Below are 18980 nucleotides of genomic sequence, written 5' to 3'. Positions count from 1 at the left end.
GATACAGTTTGCACTTACACAACTTGGTATGTCGGGCAGCTGAAATTGTCGGCACTGAGGCAGGTAAGGAAGTTTGTCGTTGGAGTGGCCAAGAAGAGATGGATCTTTTTCTGGAACCAGTTGTCGATGAACCCTTCATCCTGCAGTTGTGCCTGGCTGAACGTGGCAATTCTCACCTCCCCCAGAGCCTCCAGAGCATTTGACAAGCCGGGGCTGCTGCCGTCGTTCAGATTCTGGAATGTTGCAAGTATTGTGTCATTACCCTCATTTACACATCTTGGAAACCTGGATTGAGTAGTTTGTGGATAGACTTACCATGCCAGCCAGTACATCAAGAGCCTGCTCCAGATTAGGACTATTTTGGAAGAAAAGTTTCCACACCTCTACGGGGTATGTTTGCTGTTTTTCCAGTGAGCATTTCAAGATTGTGGCCAAGTTGCTTGGTGTGACATTCTTAGCCTAAGAGTGAAAAAGAAGACAAAAGAAAAAAAACAGTCTTTTAGGAAGATTAGAGATTTGTTTTACACTGTAATGTACAACAAATGAGCTGTTTGCGATAGGTTTTGTTTTACTGCCATCGCCAGCTCTAGTTTACTGAACTTACAGAAGAACAGGCATATTCAGCGATGGTAAAATTGCACAGGACTGCAGGGGAAGTGTCCGATTCCAGTGTTTTTTGAAGGCGTGACCTATACAAAGGAGCAACAAAAAGCATGGCCATTGTCACCACAATAGAAAATTGTGGGACAATGCAATCTCTATATAGTAGTAAAATAGAATTCCACCCACTGGTTGATTGCAGCACAGATGAGGTTCTCTGTAAAAAGAGCATTTGAATGGATTAGATTTATCTGCTCAACAAGCTACTGAGCTGTAGGTTTAATGTTCTCTTAGTGAAAGATATTTGGCAAACTTACCATCTACATAGGTCTTTGTGCACTGCAATGAAATAACACATGTTAGTATTGTATGGAGAAGTGGATGACCTCAAATGACAAATCTGGTCTTTTCAGCCTTCAGTTAGTGCTTTTAGGGCCTTAGAGATGAACTTACCGTAAAGGAATCAGGTACCGAGCAACCTGTTGAGGAGGACATGAAAGTTAGTCAGAGACTCAAAAGGTTTGGTCACTGAGGTGGGGGTAGGTTTATTTTGGGGGGAAAAACGTCTCAGCAGAGCTTCTGTGGCACGTACGTGGGAATGTGTCTTGGATCAATTGTATGCTTGCTCTTGCGCCCATCGAAACGTCCAATGGCAGGAATGTCAAACTTTGCTGCAGACCAGTAAGTCTGAAGAGAAAAAGAAAGGGATTTATGATTTTTGCTGGAAACAGTCTTTCAGAAAAGAGTAGGCATTTCTTCTTTCTTTGACAACTGGCTCTTACATAGCTGCATAGGATGCACAGCTGATGTTTATGGGGATCACCAACAAGCTGTCTGGTTGGAAGCTGGCTATAACGGGAGACAAATACTGCTGGAACCACAGCTCAAAGTCTTTAGGCTCAAAGGTCTGGAATTCCGGAGCAAGAGCTGTCAATGTCAGGTTCAAGATTGTGTCTCGCACAGCTGCATTTTTGATGAAGGTCATGTTCGTCTGGGGAAAACAAAGAAAAACAGAAATTTCGTTTTCAAAAAAATCTCGTAAAAGACATGGAAAACAAGTTGAGATAGGGGCGCATGTGTAATAAGCATTGTTTTTAGGGCAGGTAGAAGTGGTTGAAATCCAAGCGTCTAAACAAGAGTCATTTGGAGACTAATCCCTGCCTTCGCAATGGTATTTGAGCTTGGGATGAGGCTGCTCTGTCAATTTTGTTTTTGCAGGTCTATAAAAAGTCTGAGAGAAACATTTACCTGTTTGTTGATCTGTGCAAAAGCCTGGAAAAACTGAGTGAGCTTCCCCACATCACCGGACTGCGTCAAGTTTGTGAGCAGGCCTTTTACGAGGGTCACGTTCTCCAAAGCTCCACTGCTTGGGTCCAGTATGAGTTGTGCTTTCTCTTGAGGTGAGAGGACACTCACAATTGCCTCCTGGGGATGCAAACCAAGCGCCTGAATGAATATCTCATCTTTTAGCTTCTCTACATCTATTGGCTTGAGTAGTTGGCATTTATGAACCAAGTTCAAATTAGATTGGATTTGCAATGACAGACTTACCTGGGAGAGGTTGAAGACTTTCAGATCTTGGTATGATATGAACTGATTAAATGGACCCAAGTTTATTTGAATCCATTCTGCATCAGTCTGAATTCCCTGCCTGCAAGCTGAGGACATGTTCGGAGATGTTAGAATTTGCACACATTTCTAAGCTTTGTTATGCTATTGCTACTGGAAGAACAGGTTGAAGCTTGATGTCAGTCCAATGACTACCTTTTTTTTCTATGCATTTTGAAAGGGATGGCACAGGACCACTCTTGTAGCATGTCAACTTACCTGGTGTGTTGATGTCACTGGCGAAACGTTTTAGGTAGTCCAGAAGAACATTTGCAAGCCCTTGTAGTGTGTCCTCGGGTACAGAAGAGTACACCATGGCCATGCCACTCACACTGTAAAGATCGTAGCGAAACAATCGTATACTATTATTAGCTCACAGATACATGGAATTTGGATCCATTAGGTATCGACTGCAACCAAAGGTTAACTTACACTACATGATAGTTTGTGCAATTGGTTGTTTGGATTGTTAGCTGGAGCATCTCTGGAGTGAAACTTGCCAGGACATATACAAGTCTGATATGGAACCAAATGTAAAAGTCCTCTGTGTTGAAATGTTTCAGTTGGGGGCCGATGATCCCGAAGGTCCTGTTCATGAGGAGGTCTCTGACAACAGGCTGGAATACGGGCACCTGTCAAATTAGGAGACGCAAGGAGTCACACACACACCAAAGTGTCTGTGCTGCAGGTTTGCTATAAAGCATATGTGAGAGCTTCAGATACTGATGACTGAGTTACTGCAAAAGAATTCACAACCATTCATTGAAGCTCTTGGGGTCAATGAGAATCCCTTGAATGTCAGGACTTGTGTCTGATGGTAATTCCTATTTTGTGCATTTGAAAGCCCGGTTTACCTGTCCACTCGCACTCAGCTGTGCAAAGAACTGGTCCACATTTTTCAGAGCATTGCCTTGCTCAAGTTGATTGAAGACTTGATCGATTAGGACTGTGTCATTTGAGGAGCTTGTGCTCACAATTAACTGTGCCATCTGCGAAGGAGCAAGCTGTGACAGAATCTGAACCTGTAAAGACAAAATCAAAAGTATTAGACCAAGCAGCTGTGAAAAAGTAACAAAAAGAAAAAAGAAGCAGATAGGTGCAGAAGGCACTCACGCTGGAGAAGTTTGGATTGAGGGCCAGCAAATCCTTTAGGGTTGCTAAATATGAGAAGTTGCCAAAGTTTGCCACTAGCCAATTTAAGCTTCCATTGACAAAAGAAATGCATCCTGGATCTGCAAAAAACACACAGTTGCCAAGGTGCTGGCTGTAGATCAGAAGCACATGCTACCAAAAAGTGAGAAAAATTAGCCGGATGAAAAGCTTTTACCTGATGAGTCATTTCTTGACAGGAATGGTTGAATGAAGTGAGTGAAGACCGCCTGCTGTGTGTCACTGTCCATGAAGGCCTTTTGCCTACTGAGTGCTTTAATGCTATCATTTAGAAAGAGAGTGTTCAGTGTCTAACCATGCTCATTTTTTTCAGCGATCTTGTCAAAGCTGACGCATTGGTCAGATACAGTTTGAACTTACACAACTTGGTATGTCGGGCAGCTGAAATTGTCGGCACTGAGGCAGGTAAGGAAGTTTGTCGTTGGAGAGGCCAAGAAGAGATGGATCTTTTTCTGGAACCAGTTGTCGATGAACCCTTCATCCTGCAGTTGTGCCTGGCTGAACGTGGCAATTCTCACCTCCCCCAGAGCCTCCAGAGCATTTGACAAGCCGGGGCTGCTGCCGTCGTTCAGATTCTGGAATGTTGCAAGTATTGTGTCATTACCCTCATTTACACATCTTGGAAACCTGGATTGAGTAGTTTGTGGATAGACTTACCATGCCAGCCAGTACATCAAGAGCCTGCTCCAGATTAGGACTATTTTGGAAGAAAAGTTTCCACACCTCTACGGGGTATGTTTGCTGTTTTTCCAGTGAGCATTTCAAGATTGTGGCCAAGTTGCTTGGTGTGACATTCTTAGCCTAAGAGTGAAAAAGAAGACAAAAGAAAAAAAACAGTCTTTTAGGAAGATTAGAGATTTGTTTTACACTGTAATGTACAACAAATGAGCTGTTTGCGATAGGTTTTGTTTTACTGCCATCGCCAGCTCTAGTTTACTGAACTTACAGAAGAACAGGCATATTCAGCGATGGTAAAATTGCACAGGACTGCAGAGGTGGTGTCCGATTCCAGGGTTTTCTGAAGGCGTGACCTATACAAAGGAGCAACAAAAAGCATGGCCATTGTCACCACAATAGAAAATTGTGGGAGAATGCAATCTCTATATAGTAGTAAAATAGAATTCCACCCACTGGTTGATTGCAGCACAGATGAGGTTCTCTGTAAAAAGAGCATTTCAATGGATTAGATTTATCTGCTCAACAAGCTACTGAGCTGTAGGTTTAATGTTCTCTTAGTGAAAGATATTTGGCAAACTTACCATCTACATAGGTCTTTGTGCACTGCAATGAAATAACACATGTTAGTATTGTATGGAGAAGTGGATGACCTCAAATGACAAATCTGGTCTTTTCAGCCTTCAGTTAGTGCTTTTAGGGCCTTAGAGATGAACTTACCGTAAAGGAATCAGGTACCGAGCAACCTGTTGAGGAGGACATGAAAGTTAGTCAGAGACTCAAAAGGTTTGGTCACTGAGGTGGGGGTAGGTTTATTTTGGGGGGAAAAACGTCTCAGCAGAGCTTCTGTGGCACGTACGTGGGAATGTGTCTTGGATCAATTGTATGCTTGCTCTTGCGCCCATCGAAACGTCCAATGGCAGGAATGTCAAACTTTGCTGCAGACCAGTAAGTCTGAAGAGAAAAAGAAAGGGATTTATGATTTTTGCTGGAAACAGTCTTTCAGAAAAGAGCAGGCATTTCTTCTTTCTTTGACAACTGGCTCTTACATAGCTGCATAGGATGCACAGCTGATGTTTATGGGGATCACCAACAAGCTGTCTGGTTGGAAGCTGGCTATAACGGGAGACAAATACTGCTGGAACCACAGCTCAAAGTCTTTAGGCTCAAAGGTCTGGAATTCCGGAGCAAGAGCTGTCAATGTCAGGTTCAAGATTGTGTCTCGCACAGCTGCATTTTTGATGAAGGTCATGTTCGTCTGGGGAAAACAAAGAAAAACAGAAATTTTGTTTTCAAAAAAATCTCTTAAAAGACATGGAAAACAAGTTGAGATAGGGGCGCATGTGTAATAAGCATTGTTTGTAGGGCAGGTAGAAGTGGTTGAAATGCAAGCGTCTAAACAAGAGTCATTTGGAGACTAATCCCTGCCTTCGCAATGGTATTTGAGCTTGGGATGAGGCTGCTCTGTCAATTTTGTTTTTGCAGGTCTATAAAAAGTCTGAGTGAAACATTTACCTGTTTGTTGATCTGTGCAAAAGCCTGGAAAAACTGAGTGAGCTTCCCCACATCACCGGACTGCGTCAAGTTTGTGAGCAGGCCTTTTACGAGGGTCACGTTCTCCAAAGCTCCACTGCTTGGGTCCAGTATGAGTTGTGCTTTCTCTTGAGGTGAGAGGACACTCACAATTGCCTCCTGGGGATGCAAACCAAGCGCCTGAATGAATATCTCATCTTTTAGCTTCTCTACATCTATTGGCTTGAGTAGTTGGCATTTATGAACCAAGTTCAAATTAGATTGGATTTGCAATGACAGACTTACCTGGGAGAGGTTGAAGACTTTCAGATCTTGGTATGATATGAACTGATTAAATGGACCCAAGTTTATTTGAATCCATTCTGCATCAGTCTGAATTCCCTGCCTGCAAGCTGAGGACATGTTCGGAGATGTTAGAATTTGCACACATTTCTAAGCTTTGTTATGCTATTGCTACTGGAAAAACAGGTTGAAGCTTGATGTCAGTCCAATGACTACCTTTTTTTTCTATGCATTTTGAAAGGGATGGCACAGGACCACTCTTGTAGCATGTCAACTTACCTGGTGTGTTGATGTCACTGGCGAAACGTTTTAGGTAGTCCAGAAGAACATTTGCAAGCCCTTGTAGTGTGTCCTCGGGTACAGAAGAGTACACCATGGCCATGCCACTCACACTGTAAAGATCGTAGCGAAACAATCGTATACTATTATTAGCTCACAGATACATGGAATTTGGATCCATTAGGTATCGACTGCAACCAAAGGTTAACTTACACTACATGATAGTTTGTGCAATTGGTTGTTTGGATTGTTAGCTGGAGCATCTCTGGAGTGAAACTTGCCAGGACATATACAAGTCTGATATGGAACCAAATGTAAAAGTCCTCTGTGTTGAAATGTTTCAGTTGGGGGCCGATGATCCCGAAGGTCCTGTTCATGAGGAGGTCTCTGACAACAGGCTGGAATACGGGCACCTGTCAAATTAGGAGACGCAAGGAGTCACACACACACCAAAGTGTCTGTGCTGCAGGTTTGCTATAAAGCATATGTGAGAGCTTCAGATAGTGATGACTGAGTTACTGCAAAAGAATTCACAACCATTCATTGAAGCTCTTGGGGTCAATGAGAATCCCTTGAATGTCAGGACTTGTGTCTGATGGTAATTCCTATTTTGTGCATTTGAAAGCCCGGTTTACCTGTCCACTCGCACTCAGCTGTGCAAAGAACTGGTCCACATTTTTCAGAGCATTGCCTTGCTCAAGTTGATTGAAGACTTGATCGATTAGGACTGTGTCATTTGAGGAGCTTGTGCTCACAATTAACTGTGCCATCTGCGAAGGAGCAAGCTGTGACAGAATCTGAACCTGTAAAGACAAAATCAAAAGTATTAGACCAAGCACCTGTGAAAAAGTAACAAAAAGAAAAAAGAAGCAGATAGGTGCAGAAGGCACTCACGCTGGAGAAGTTTGGATTGAGGGCCAGCAAATCCTTTAGGGTTGCTAAATATGAGAAGTTGCCAAAGTTTGCCACTAGCCAATTTAAGCTTCCATTGACAAAAGAAATGCATCCTGGATCTGCAAAAAACACACAGTTGCCAAGGTGCTGGCTGTAGATCAGAAGCACATGCTACCAAAAAGTGAGAAAAATTAGCCGGATGAAAAGCTTTTACCTGATGAGTCATTTCTTGACAGGAATGGTTGAATGAAGTGAGTGAAGACCGCCTGCTGTGTGTCACTGTCCATGAAGGCCTTTTGGCTACTGAGTGCTTTAATGCTATCATTTAGAAAGAGAGTGTTCAGTGTCTAACCATGCTCATTTTTTTCAGCGATCTTGTCAAAGCTGACGCATTGGTCAGATACAGTTTGAACTTACACAACTTGGTATGTCGGGCAGCTGAAATTGTCGGCACTGAGGCAGGTAAGGAAGTTTGTCGTTGGAGAGGCCAAGAAGAGATGGATCTTTTTCTGGAACCAGTTGTCGATGAACCCTTCATCCTGCAGTTGTGCCTGGCTGAACGTGGCAATTCTCACCTCCCCCAGAGCCTCCAGAGCATTTGACAAGCCGGGGCTGCTGCCGTCGTTCAGATTCTGGAATGTTGCAAGTATTGTGTCATTACCCTCATTTACACATCTTGGAAACCTGGATTGAGTAGTTTGTGGATAGACTTACCATGCCAGCCAGTACATCAAGTGCCTGCTCCAGATTAGGACTATTTTGGAAGAAAAGTTTCCACACCTCTACGGGGTATGTTTGCTGTTTTTCCAGTGAGCATTTCAAGATTGTGGCCAAGTTGCTTGGTGTGACATTCTTAGCCTAAGAGTGAAAAAGAAGACAAAAGAAAAAAAACAGTCTTTTAGGAAGATTAGAGATTTGTTTTACACTGTAATGTACAACAAATGAGCTGTTTGCGATAGGTTTTGTTTTACTGCCATCGCCAGCTCTAGTTTACTGAACTTACAGAAGAACAGGCATATTCAGCGATGGTAAAATTGCACAGGACTGCAGGGGAAGTGTCCGATTCCAGTGTTTTTTGAAGGCGTGACCTATACAAAGGAGCAACAAAAAGCATGGCCATTGTCACCACAATAGAAAATTGTGGGACAATGCAATCTCTATATAGTAGTAAAATAGAATTCCACCCACTGGTTGATTGCAGCACAGATGAGGTTCTCTGTAAAAAGAGCATTTAAATGGATTAGATTCATCTGCTCAACAAGCTACTGAGCTGTAGGTTTAATTTTCTCTTAGTGAAAGATATTTGGCAAACTTACCATCTACATAGGTCTTTGTGCACTGCAATGAAATAACACATGTTAGTATTGTATGGAGAAGTGGATGACCTCAAATGACAAATCTGGTCTTTTCAGCCTTCAGTTAGTGCTTTTAGGGCCTTAGAGATGAACTTACCGTAAAGGAATCAGGTACCGAGCAACCTGTTGAGGAGGACATGAAAGTTAGTCAGAGACTCAAAAGGTTTGGTCACTGAGGTGGGGGTAGGTTTATTTTGGGGGGAAAAACGTCTCAGCAGAGCTTCTGTGGCACGTACGTGGGAATGTGTCTTGGATCAATTGTATGCTTGCTCTTGCGCCCATCGAAACGTCCAATGGCAGGAATGTCAAACTTTGCTGCAGACCAGTAAGTCTGAAGAGAAAAAGAAAGGGATTTATGATTTTTGCTGGAAACAGTCTTTCAGAAAAGAGCAGACATTTCTTCTTTCTTTGACAACTGGCTCTTACATAGCTGCATAGGATGCACAGCTGATGTTTATGGGGATCACCAACAAGCTGTCTGGTTGGAAGCTGGCTATAACGGGAGACAAATACTGCTGGAACCACAGCTCAAAGTCTTTAGGCTCAAAGGTCTGGAATTCCGGAGCAAGAGCTGTCAATGTCAGGTTCAAGATTGTGTCTCGCACAGCTGCATTTTTGATGAAGGTCATGTTCGTCTGGGGAAAACAAAGAAAAACAGAAATTTCGTTTTCAAAAAAATCTCGTAAAAGACATGGAAAACAAGTTGAGATAGGGGCGCATGTGTAATAAGCATTGTTTTTAGGGCAGGTAGAAGTGGTTGAAATGCAAGCGTCTAAACAAGAGTCATTTGGAGACTAATCCCTGCCTTCGCAATGGTATTTGAGCTTGGGATGAGGCTGCTCTGTCAATTTTGTTTTTGCAGGTCTATAAAAAGTCTGAGAGAAACATTTACCTGTTTGTTGATCTGTGCAAAAGCCTGGAAAAACTGAGTGAGCTTCCCCACATCACCGGACTGCGTCAAGTTTGTGAGCAGGCCTTTTACGAGGGTCACGTTCTCCAAAGCTCCACTGCTTGGGTCCAGTATGAGTTGTGCTTTCTCTTGAGGTGAGAGGACACTCACAATTGCCTCCTGGGGATGCAAACCAAGCGCCTGAATGAATATCTCATCTTTTAGCTTCTCTACATCTATTGGCTTGAGTAGTTGGCATTTATGAACCAAGTTCAAATTAGATTGGATTTGCAATGACAGACTTACCTGGGAGAGGTTGAAGACTTTCAGATCTTGGTATGATATGAACTGATTAAATGGACCCAAGTTTATTTGAATCCATTCTGCATCAGTCTGAATTCCCTGCCTGCAAGCTGAGGACATGTTCGGAGATGTTAGAATTTGCACACATTTCTAAGCTTTGTTATGCTATTGCTACTGGAAAAACAGGTTGAAGCTTGATGTCAGTCCAATGACTACCTTTTTTTTCTATGCATTTTGAAAGGGATGGCACAGGACCACTCTTGTAGCATGTCAACTTACCTGGTGTGTTGATGTCACTGGCGAAACGTTTTAGGTAGTCCAGAAGAACATTTGCAAGCCCTTGTAGTGTGTCCTCGGGTACAGAAGAGTACACCATGGCCATGCCACTCACACTGTAAAGATCGTAGCGAAACAATCGTATACTATTATTAGCTCACAGATACATGGAATTTGGATCCATTAGGTATCGACTGCAACCAAAGGTTAACTTACACTACATGATAGTTTGTGCAATTGGTTGTTTGGATTGTTAGCTGGAGCATCTCTGGAGTGAAACTTGCCAGGACATATACAAGTCTGATATGGAACCAAATGTAAAAGTCCTCTGTGTTGAAATGTTTCAGTTGGGGGCCGATGATCCCGAAGGTCCTGTTCATGAGGAGGTCTCTGACAACAGGCTGGAATACGGGCACCTGTCAAATTAGGAGACGCAAGGAGTCACACACACACCAAAGTGTCTGTGCTGCAGGTTTGCTATAAAGCATATGTGAGAGCTTCAGATAGTGATGACTGAGTTACTGCAAAAGAATTCACAACCATTCATTGAAGCTCTTGGGGTCAATGAGAATCCCTTGAATGTCAGGACTTGTGTCTGATGGTAATTCCTATTTTGTGCATTTGAAAGCCCGGTTTACCTGTCCACTCGCACTCAGCTGTGCAAAGAACTGGTCCACATTTTTCAGAGCATTGCCTTGCTCAAGTTGATTGAAGACTTGATCGATTAGGACTGTGTCATTTGAGGAGCTTGTGCTCACAATTAACTGTGCCATCTGCGAAGGAGCAAGCTGTGACAGAATCTGAACCTGTAAAGACAAAATCAAAAGTATTAGACCAAGCAGCTGTGAAAAAGTAACAAAAAGAAAAAAGAAGCAGATAGGTGCAGAAGGCACTCACGCTGGAGAAGTTTGGATTGAGGGCCAGCAAATCCTTTAGGGTTGCTAAATATGAGAAGTTGCCAAAGTTTGCCACTAGCCAATTTAAGCTTCCATTGACAAAAGAAATGCATCCTGGATCTGCAAAAAACACACAGTTGCCAAGGTGCTGGCTGTAGATCAGAAGCACATGCTACCAAAAAGTGAGAAAAATTAGCCGGATGAAAAGCTTTTACCTGATGAGTCATTTCTTGACAGGAATGGTTGAATGAAGTGAGTGAAGACCGCCTGCTGTGTGTCACTGTCCATGAAGGCCTTTTGGCTACTGAGTGCTTTAATGCTATCATTTAGAAAGAGAGTGTTCAGTGTCTAACCATGCTCATTTTTTTCAGCGATCTTGTCAAAGCTGACGCATTGGTCAGATACAGTTTGCACTTACACAACTTGGTATGTCGGGCAGCTGAAATTGTCGGCACTGAGGCAGGTAAGGAAGTTTGTCGTTGGAGAGGCCAAGAAGAGATGGATCTTTTTCTGGAACCAGTTGTCGATGAACCCTTCATCCTGCAGTTGTGCCTGGCTGAACGTGGCAATTCTCACCTCCCCCAGAGCCTCCAGAGCATTTGACAAGCCGGGGCTGCTGCCGTCGTTCAGATTCTGGAATGTTGCAAGTATTGTGTCATTACCCTCATTTACACATCTTGGAAACCTGGATTGAGTAGTTTGTGGATAGACTTACCATGCCAGCCAGTACATCAAGTGCCTGCTCCAGATTAGGACTATTTTGGAAGAAAAGTTTCCACACCTCTACGGGGTATGTTTGCTGTTTTTCCAGTGAGCATTTCAAGATTGTGGCCAAGTTGCTTGGTGTGACATTCTTAGCCTAAGAGTGAAAAAGAAGACAAAAGAAAAAAAACAGTCTTTTAGGAAGATTAGAGATTTGTTTTACACTGTAATGTACAACAAATGAGCTGTTTGCGATAGGTTTTGTTTTACTGCCATCGCCAGCTCTAGTTTACTGAACTTACAGAAGAACAGGCATATTCAGCGATGGTAAAATTGCACAGGACTGCAGGGGAAGTGTCCGATTCCAGTGTTTTTTGAAGGCGTGACCTATACAAAGGAGCAACAAAAAGCATGGCCATTGTCACCACAATAGAAAATTGTGGGACAATGCAATCTCTATATAGTAGTAAAATAGAATTCCACCCACTGGTTGATTGCAGCACAGATGAGGTTCTCTGTAAAAAGAGCATTTAAATGGATTAGATTCATCTGCTCAACAAGCTACTGAGCTGTAGGTTTAATTTTCTCTTAGTGAAAGATATTTGGCAAACTTACCATCTACATAGGTCTTTGTGCACTGCAATGAAATAACACATGTTAGTATTGTATGGAGAAGTGGATGACCTCAAATGACAAATCTGGTCTTTTCAGCCTTCAGTTAGTGCTTTTAGGGCCTTAGAGATGAACTTACCGTAAAGGAATCAGGTACCGAGCAACCTGTTGAGGAGGACATGAAAGTTAGTCAGAGACTCAAAAGGTTTGGTCACTGAGGTGGGGGTAGGTTTATTTTGGGGGGAAAAACGTCTCAGCAGAGCTTCTGTGGCACGTACGTGGGAATGTGTCTTGGATCAATTGTATGCTTGCTCTTGCGCCCATCGAAACGTCCAATGGCAGGAATGTCAAACTTTGCTGCAGACCAGTAAGTCTGAAGAGAAAAAGAAAGGGATTTATGATTTTTGCTGGAAACAGTCTTTCAGAAAAGAGCAGACATTTCTTCTTTCTTTGACAACTGGCTCTTACATAGCTGCATAGGATGCACAGCTGATGTTTATGGGGATCACCAACAAGCTGTCTGGTTGGAAGCTGGCTATAACGGGAGACAAATACTGCTGGAACCACAGCTCAAAGTCTTTAGGCTCAAAGGTCTGGAATTCCGGAGCAAGAGCTGTCAATGTCAGGTTCAAGATTGTGTCTCGCACAGCTGCATTTTTGATGAAGGTCATGTTCGTCTGGGGAAAACAAAGAAAAACAGAAATTTCGTTTTCAAAAAAATCTCGTAAAAGACATGGAAAACAAGTTGAGATAGGGGCGCATGTGTAATAAGCATTGTTTTTAGGGCAGGTAGAAGTGGTTGAAATCCAAGCGTCTAAACAAGAGTCATTTGGAGACTAATCCCTGCCTTCGCAATGGTATTTGAGCTTGGGATGAGGCTGCTCTGTCAATTTTGTTTTTGCAGGTCTATAAAAAGTCTGAGAGAAACATTTACCTGTTTGTTGATCTGTGCAAAAGCCTGGAAAAACTGAGTGAGCTTCCCCACATCACCGGACTGCGTCAAGTTTGTGAGCAGGCCTTTTACGAGGGTCACGTTCTCCAAAGCTCCACTGCTTGGGTCCAGTATGAGTTGTGCTTTCTCTTGAGGTGAGAGGACACTCACAATTGCCTCCTGGGGATGCAAACCAAGCGCCTGAATGAATATCTCATCTTTTAGCTTCTCTACATCTATTGGCTTGAGTAGTTGGCATTTATGAACCAAGTTCAAATTAGATTGGATTTGCAATGACAGACTTACCTGGGAGAGGTTGAAGACTTTCAGATCTTGGTATGATATGAACTGATTAAATGGACCCAAGTTTATTTGAATCCATTCTGCATCAGTCTGAATTCCCTGCCTGCAAGCTGAGGACATGTTCGGAGATGTTAGAATTTGCACACATTTCTAAGCTTTGTTATGCTATTGCTACTGGAAAAACAGGTTGAAGCTTGATGTCAGTCCAATGACTACCTTTTTTTTCTATGCATTTTGAAAGGGATGGCACAGGACCACTCTTGTAGCATGTCAACTTACCTGGTGTGTTGATGTCACTGGCGAAACGTTTTAGGTAGTCCAGAAGAACATTTGCAAGCCCTTGTAGTGTGTCCTCGGGTACAGAAGAGTACACCATGGCCATGCCACTCACACTGTAAAGATCGTAGCGAAACAATCGTATACTATTATTAGCTCACAGATACATGGAATTTGGATCCATTAGGTATCGACTGCAACCAAAGGTTAACTTACACTACATGATAGTTTGTGCAATTGGTTGTTTGGATTGTTAGCTGGAGCATCTCTGGAGTGAAACTTGCCAGGACATATACAAGTCTGATATGGAACCAAATGTAAAAGTCCTCTGTGTTGAAATGTTTCAGTTGGGGGCCGATGATCCCGAAGGTCCTGTTCATGAGGAGGTCTCTGACAACAGGCTGGAATACGGGCACCTGTCAAATTAGGAGACGCAAGGAGTCACACACACACCAAAGTGTCTGTGCTGCAGGTTTGCTATAAAGCATATGTGAGAGCTTCAGATAGTGATGAATGAGTTACTGCAAAAGAATTCACAACCATTCATTGAAGCTCTTGGGGTCAATGAGAATCCCTTGAATGTCAGGACTTGTGTCTGATGGTAATTCCTATTTTGTGCATTTGAAAGCCCGGTTTACCTGTCCACTCGCACTCAGCTGTGCAAAGAACTGGTCCACATTTTTCAGAGCATTGCCTTGCTCAAGTTGATTGAAGACTTGATCGATTAGGACTGTGTCATTTGAGGAGCTTGTGCTCACAATTAACTGTGCCATCTGCGAAGGAGCAAGCTGTGACAGAATCTGAACCTGTAAAGACAAAATCAAAAGTATTAGACCAAGCACCTGTGAAAAAGTAACAAAAAGAAAAAAGAAGCAGATAAGTGCAGAAGGCACTCACGCTGGAGAAGTTTGGATTGAGGGCCAGCAAATCCTTTAGGGTTGCTAAATATGAGAAGTTGCCAAAGTTTGCCACTAGCCAATTTAAGCTTCCATTGACAAAAGAAATGCATCCTGGATCTGCAAAAAACACACAGTTGTCAAGGTGCTGGCTGTAGATCAGAAGCACATGCTACCAAAAAGTGAGAAAAATTAGCCGGATGAAAAGCTTTTACCTGATGAGTCATTTCTTGACAGGAATGGTTGAATGAAGTGAGTGAAGACCGCCTGCTGTGTGTCACTGTCCATGAAGGCCTTTTGGCTACTGAGTGCTTTAATGCTATCATTTAGAAAGAGAGTGTTCAGTGTCTAACCATGCTCATTTTTTTCAGCGATCTTGTCAAAGCTGACGCATTGGTCAGATACAGTTTGAACTTACACAACTTGGTATGTCGGGCAGCTGAAATTGTCGGCACTGAGGCAGGTAAGGAAGTTTGTCGTTGGAGAGGCCAAAAAGAGATGGATCTTTTTCTGGAACCAGTTGTCGATGAACCCTTCATCCTGCAGTTGTGCCTGGCTGAACGTGGCAATTCTCACCTCCCCCAGAGCCTCCAGAGCATTTGACAAGCCGGGGCTGCTGCCGTCGTTCAGATTCTGGAATGTTGCAAGTATTGTGTCATTACCCTCATTTACACATCTTGGAAACCTGGATTGAGTAGTTTGTGGATAGACTTACCATGCCAGCCAGTACATCAAGAGCCTGCTCCAGATTAGGACTATTTTGGAAGAAAAGTTTCCACACCTCTACGGGGTATGTTTGCTGTTTTTCCAGTGAGCATTTCAAGATTGTGGCCAAGTTGCTTGGTGTGACATTCTTAGCCTAAGAGTGAAAAAGAAGACAAAAGAAAAAAAACAGTCTTTTAGGAAGATTAGAGATTTGTTTTACACTGTAATGTACAACAAATGAGCTGTTTGCGATAGGTTTTGTTTTACTGCCATCGCCAGCTCTAGTTTACTGAACTTACAGAAGAACAGGCATATTCAGCGATGGTAAAATTGCACAGGACTGCAGGGGAAGTGTCCGATTCCAGTGTTTTTTGAAGGCGTGACCTATACAAAGGAGCAACAAAAAGCATGGCCATTGTCACCACAATAGAAAATTGTGGGACAATGCAATCTCTATATAGTAGTAAAATAGAATTCCACCCACTGGTTGATTGCAGCACAGATGAGGTTCTCTGTAAAAAGAGCATTTAAATGGATTAGATTCATCTGCTCAACAAGCTACTGAGCTGTAGGTTTAATTTTCTCTTAGTGAAAGATATTTGGCAAACTTACCATCTACATAGGTCTTTGTGCACTGCAATGAAATAACACATGTTAGTATTGTATGGAGAAGTGGATGACCTCAAATGACAAATCTGGTCTTTTCAGCCTTCAGTTAGTGCTTTTAGGGCCTTAGAGATGAACTTACCGTAAAGGAATCAGGTACCGAGCAACCTGTTGAGGAGGACATGAAAGTTAGTCAGAGACTCAAAAGGTTTGGTCACTGAGGTGGGGGTAGGTTTATTTTGGGGGGAAAAACGTCTCAGCAGAGCTTCTGTGGCACGTACGTGGGAATGTGTCTTGGATCAATTGTATGCTTGCTCTTGCGCCCATCGAAACGTCCAATGGCAGGAATGTCAAACTTTGCTGCAGACCAGTAAGTCTGAAGAGAAAAAGAAAGGGATTTATGATTTTTGCTGGAAACAGTCTTTCAGAAAAGAGCAGACATTTCTTCTTTCTTTGACAACTGGCTCTTACATAGCTGCATAGGATGCACAGCTGATGTTTATGGGGATCACCAACAAGCTGTCTGGTTGGAAGCTGGCTATAACGGGAGACAAATACTGCTGGAACCACAGCTCAAAGTCTTTAGGCTCAAAGGTCTGGAATTCCGGAGCAAGAGCTGTCAATGTCAGGTTCAAGATTGTGTCTCGCACAGCTGCATTTTTGATGAAGGTCATGTTCGTCTGGGGAAAACAAAGAAAAACAGAAATTTCGTTTTCAAAAAAATCTCGTAAAAGACATGGAAAACAAGTTGAGATAGGGGCGCATGTGTAATAAGCATTGTTTTTAGGGCAGGTAGAAGTGGTTGAAATCCAAGCGTCTAAACAAGAGTCATTTGGAGACTAATCCCTGCCTTCGCAATGGTATTTGAGCTTGGGATGAGGCTGCTCTGTCAATTTTGTTTTTGCAGGTCTATAAAAAGTCTGAGAGAAACATTTACCTGTTTGTTGATCTGTGCAAAAGCCTGGAAAAACTGAGTGAGCTTCCCCACATCACCGGACTGCGTCAAGTTTGTGAGCAGGCCTTTTACGAGGGTCACGTTCTCCAAAGCTCCACTGCTTGGGTCCAGTATGAGTTGTGCTTTCTCTTGAGGTGAGAGGACACTCACAATTGCCTCCTGGGGATGCAAACCAAGCGCCTGAATGAATATCTCATCTTTTAGCTTCTCTACATCTATTGGCTTGAGTAGTTGGCATTTATGAACCAAGTTCAAATTAGATTGGATTTGCAATGACAGACTTACCTGGGAGAGGTTGAAGACTTTCAGATCTTGGTATGATATGAACTGATTAAATGGACCCAAGTTTATTTGAATCCATTCTGCATCAGTCTGAATTCCCTGCCTGCAAGCTGAGGACATGTTCGGAGATGTTAGAATTTGCACACATTTCTAAGCTTTGTTATGCTATTGCTACTGGAAAAACAGGTTGAAGCTTGATGTCAGTCCAATGACTACCTTTTTTTTCTATGCATTTTGAAAGGGATGGCACAGGACCACTCTTGTAGCATGTCAACTTACCTGGTGTGTTGATGTCACTGGCGAAACGTTTTAGGTAGTCCAGAAGAACATTTGCAAGCCCTTGTAGTGTGTCCTCGGGTACAGAAGAGTACACCATGGCCATGCCACTCACACTGTAAAGATCGTAGCGAAACAATCGTATACTATTATTAGCTCACAGATACATGGAATTTGGATCCATTAGGTATCGACTGCAACCAAAGGTTAACTTACACTACATGATAGTTTGTGCAATTGGTTGTTTGGATTGTTAGCTGGAGCATCTCTGGAGTGAAACTTGCCAGGACATATACAAGTCTGATATGGAACCAAATGTAAAAGTCCTCTGTGTTGAAATGTTTCAGTTGGGGGCCGATGATCCCGAAGGTCCTGTTCATGAGGAGGTCTCTGACAACAGGCTGGAATACGGGCACCTGTCAAATTAGGAGACGCAAGGAGTCACACACACACCAAAGTGTCTGTGCTGCAGGTTTGCTATAAAGCATATGTGAGAGCTTCAGATAGTGATGAATGAGTTACTGCAAAAGAATTCACAACCATTCATTGAAGCTCTTGGGGTCAATGAGAATCCCTTGAATGTCAGGACTTGTGTCTGATGGTAATTCCTATTTTGTGCATTTGAAAGCCCGGTTTACCTGTCCACTCGCACTCAGCTGTGCAAAGAACTGGTCCACATTTTTCAGAGCATTGCCTTGCTCAAGTTGATTGAAGACTTGATCGATTAGGACTGTGTCATTTGAGGAGCTTGTGCTCACAATTAACTGTGCCATCTGCGAAGGAGCAAGCTGTGACAGAATCTGAACCTGTAAAGACAAAATCAAAAGTATTAGACCAAGCAGCTGTGAAAAAGTAACAAAAAGAAAAAAGAAGCAGATAGGTGCAGAAGGCACTCACGCTGGAGAAGTTTGGATTGAGGGCCAGCAAATCCTTTAGGGTTGCTAAATATGAGAAGTTGCCAAAGTTTGCCACTAGCCAATTTAAGCTTCCATTGACAAAAGAAATGCATCCTGGATCTGCAAAAAACACACAGTTGTCAAGGTGCTGGCTGTAGATCAGAAGCACATGCTACCAAAAAGTGAGAAAAATTAGCCGGATGAAAAGCTTTTACCTGATGAGTCATTTCTTGACAGGAATGGTTGAATGAAGTGAGTGAAGACCGCCTGCTGTGTGTCACTGTCCATGAAGGCCTTTTGCCTACTGAGTGCTTTAATGCTATCATTTAGAAAGAGAGTGTTCAGTGTCTAACCATGCTCATTTTTTTCAGCGATCTTGTCAAAGCTGACGCATTGGTCAGATACAGTTTGAACTTACACAACTTGGTATGTCGGGCAGCTGAAATTGTCGGCACTGAGGCAGGTAAGGAAGTTTGTCGTTGGAGAGGCCAAGAAGAGATGGATCTTTTTCTGGAACCAGTTGTCGATGAACCCTTCATCCTGCAGTTGTGCCTGGCTGAACGTGGCAATTCTCACCTCCCCCAGAGCCTCCAGAGCATTTGACAAGCCGGGGCTGCTGCCGTCGTTCAGATTCTGGAATGTTGCAAGTATTGTGTCATTACCCTCATTTACACATCTTGGAAACCTGGATTGAGTAGTTTGTGGATAGACTTACCATGCCAGCCAGTACATCAAGTGCCTGCTCCAGATTAGGACTATTTTGGAAGAAAAGTTTCCACA

General features: G+C 43.0%; 5 protein-coding genes across 5 annotated transcripts; all 5 read right to left on the bottom strand.

Moving 5' to 3' along the window:
* Positions 1 to 14: 14 nt before the first annotated feature.
* Positions 15 to 750, bottom strand: LOC144989184 (uncharacterized). Its single transcript, XM_078941362.1, has 3 exons — positions 605 to 750; positions 316 to 459; positions 15 to 233 (listed from the first exon to the last, which is right to left on the bottom strand). Exons 1-3 carry the CDS (start codon positions 719 to 721, stop codon positions 15 to 17), a joined length of 480 nt encoding a protein of 159 aa, XP_078797488.1. The 5' UTR covers positions 722 to 750.
* Positions 751 to 899: 149 nt separating this feature from the next.
* Positions 900 to 7758, bottom strand: LOC144989183 (uncharacterized). Its single transcript, XM_078941361.1, has 27 exons — positions 7726 to 7758; positions 7459 to 7673; positions 7256 to 7359; positions 7042 to 7160; positions 6783 to 6950; positions 6361 to 6560; positions 6148 to 6260; positions 5872 to 5978; positions 5569 to 5745; positions 5103 to 5311; positions 4913 to 5007; positions 4774 to 4799; positions 4638 to 4659; positions 4510 to 4537; positions 4325 to 4409; positions 4036 to 4179; positions 3739 to 3953; positions 3536 to 3639; positions 3322 to 3440; positions 3063 to 3230; positions 2641 to 2840; positions 2428 to 2540; positions 2152 to 2258; positions 1849 to 2025; positions 1383 to 1591; positions 1193 to 1287; positions 900 to 1079 (listed from the first exon to the last, which is right to left on the bottom strand). The coding sequence occupies exons 1-27, from the start codon at positions 7756 to 7758 to the stop codon at positions 1030 to 1032; spliced, it is 3402 nt and encodes a 1133-aa protein (XP_078797487.1). The 3' UTR covers positions 900 to 1029.
* Positions 7759 to 8454: 696 nt separating this feature from the next.
* Positions 8455 to 11478, bottom strand: LOC144989182 (uncharacterized). The gene is made up of 12 exons (XM_078941360.1): positions 11446 to 11478; positions 11179 to 11393; positions 10976 to 11079; positions 10762 to 10880; positions 10503 to 10670; positions 10081 to 10280; positions 9868 to 9980; positions 9592 to 9698; positions 9289 to 9465; positions 8823 to 9031; positions 8633 to 8727; positions 8455 to 8519 (listed from the first exon to the last, which is right to left on the bottom strand). The coding sequence occupies exons 1-12, from the start codon at positions 11476 to 11478 to the stop codon at positions 8470 to 8472; spliced, it is 1590 nt and encodes a 529-aa protein (XP_078797486.1). The 3' UTR covers positions 8455 to 8469.
* Positions 11479 to 12174: 696 nt separating this feature from the next.
* Positions 12175 to 15630, bottom strand: LOC144989168 (uncharacterized). The gene is made up of 13 exons (XM_078941317.1): positions 15485 to 15630; positions 15196 to 15339; positions 14899 to 15113; positions 14696 to 14799; positions 14482 to 14600; positions 14223 to 14390; positions 13801 to 14000; positions 13588 to 13700; positions 13312 to 13418; positions 13009 to 13185; positions 12543 to 12751; positions 12353 to 12447; positions 12175 to 12239 (listed from the first exon to the last, which is right to left on the bottom strand). The coding sequence occupies exons 1-13, from the start codon at positions 15599 to 15601 to the stop codon at positions 12190 to 12192; spliced, it is 1818 nt and encodes a 605-aa protein (XP_078797443.1). The 5' UTR covers positions 15602 to 15630; the 3' UTR covers positions 12175 to 12189.
* Positions 15631 to 15894: 264 nt separating this feature from the next.
* On the bottom strand, positions 15895 to 18918 carry LOC144989181 (uncharacterized). Its single transcript, XM_078941359.1, has 12 exons — positions 18886 to 18918; positions 18619 to 18833; positions 18416 to 18519; positions 18202 to 18320; positions 17943 to 18110; positions 17521 to 17720; positions 17308 to 17420; positions 17032 to 17138; positions 16729 to 16905; positions 16263 to 16471; positions 16073 to 16167; positions 15895 to 15959 (listed from the first exon to the last, which is right to left on the bottom strand). Exons 1-12 carry the CDS (start codon positions 18916 to 18918, stop codon positions 15910 to 15912), a joined length of 1590 nt encoding a protein of 529 aa, XP_078797485.1. The 3' UTR covers positions 15895 to 15909.
* Positions 18919 to 18980: the final 62 nt, after the last annotated feature.

This window comes from Oryzias latipes, chromosome 22 (assembly GCF_053564925.1).
Source record: "Oryzias latipes strain Hd-rR chromosome 22, Olatipes_Hd-rR_3.1".
NCBI classification, from domain to species: domain Eukaryota; kingdom Metazoa; phylum Chordata; class Actinopteri; order Beloniformes; family Adrianichthyidae; genus Oryzias; species Oryzias latipes.
Note: the sequence above shows the minus strand (reverse complement) of the source record. Positions and strands in the feature narration are given on the sequence as shown.

Excerpts from the sequence above, each read along its gene's own strand:
- LOC144989184 (XM_078941362.1), bottom strand. The coding sequence starts at position 721 with ATGGCCATGCTTTTTGTTGCTCCTTTGTATAGGTCACGCCTTCAAAAA. Across the intron at positions 460-604 it reads CTGAATATGCCTGTTCTTCT|GCTAAGAATGTCACACCAAG; the intron begins GTAAGTTCAGTA and ends TTTCACTCTTAG. Across the intron at positions 234-315 it reads TTGATGTACTGGCTGGCATG|AATCTGAACGACGGCAGCAG; the intron begins GTAAGTCTATCC and ends GCAACATTCCAG.
- LOC144989183 (XM_078941361.1), bottom strand. The coding sequence starts at position 7,758 with ATGGTAAGTCTATCCACAAACTACTCAATCCAG. Across the intron at positions 6,951-7,041 it reads TCAATCCAAACTTCTCCAGC|GTTCAGATTCTGTCACAGCT; the intron begins GTGAGTGCCTTC and ends TTGTCTTTACAG. Across the intron at positions 2,841-3,062 it reads AGCTGAGTGCGAGTGGACAG|GTGCCCGTATTCCAGCCTGT; the intron begins GTAAACCGGGCT and ends CTAATTTGACAG.
- LOC144989182 (XM_078941360.1), bottom strand. The coding sequence starts at position 11,478 with ATGGTAAGTCTATCCACAAACTACTCAATCCAG. Across the intron at positions 10,671-10,761 it reads TCAATCCAAACTTCTCCAGC|GTTCAGATTCTGTCACAGCT; the intron begins GTGAGTGCCTTC and ends TTGTCTTTACAG. Across the intron at positions 9,032-9,288 it reads TTGCACAGATCAACAAACAG|ACGAACATGACCTTCATCAA; the intron begins GTAAATGTTTCT and ends TGTTTTCCCCAG.
- LOC144989168 (XM_078941317.1), bottom strand. The coding sequence starts at position 15,601 with ATGGCCATGCTTTTTGTTGCTCCTTTGTATAGGTCACGCCTTCAAAAA. Across the intron at positions 13,419-13,587 it reads CAGTGACATCAACACACCAG|CTTGCAGGCAGGGAATTCAG; the intron begins GTAAGTTGACAT and ends ACATGTCCTCAG. Across the intron at positions 12,240-12,352 it reads GATCCAAGACACATTCCCAC|GTTGCTCGGTACCTGATTCC; the intron begins GTACGTGCCACA and ends CCTCCTCAACAG.
- LOC144989181 (XM_078941359.1), bottom strand. The coding sequence starts at position 18,918 with ATGGTAAGTCTATCCACAAACTACTCAATCCAG. Across the intron at positions 18,321-18,415 it reads GTCAAGAAATGACTCATCAG|ATCCAGGATGCATTTCTTTT; the intron begins GTAAAAGCTTTT and ends TGTTTTTTGCAG. Across the intron at positions 18,111-18,201 it reads TCAATCCAAACTTCTCCAGC|GTTCAGATTCTGTCACAGCT; the intron begins GTGAGTGCCTTC and ends TTGTCTTTACAG.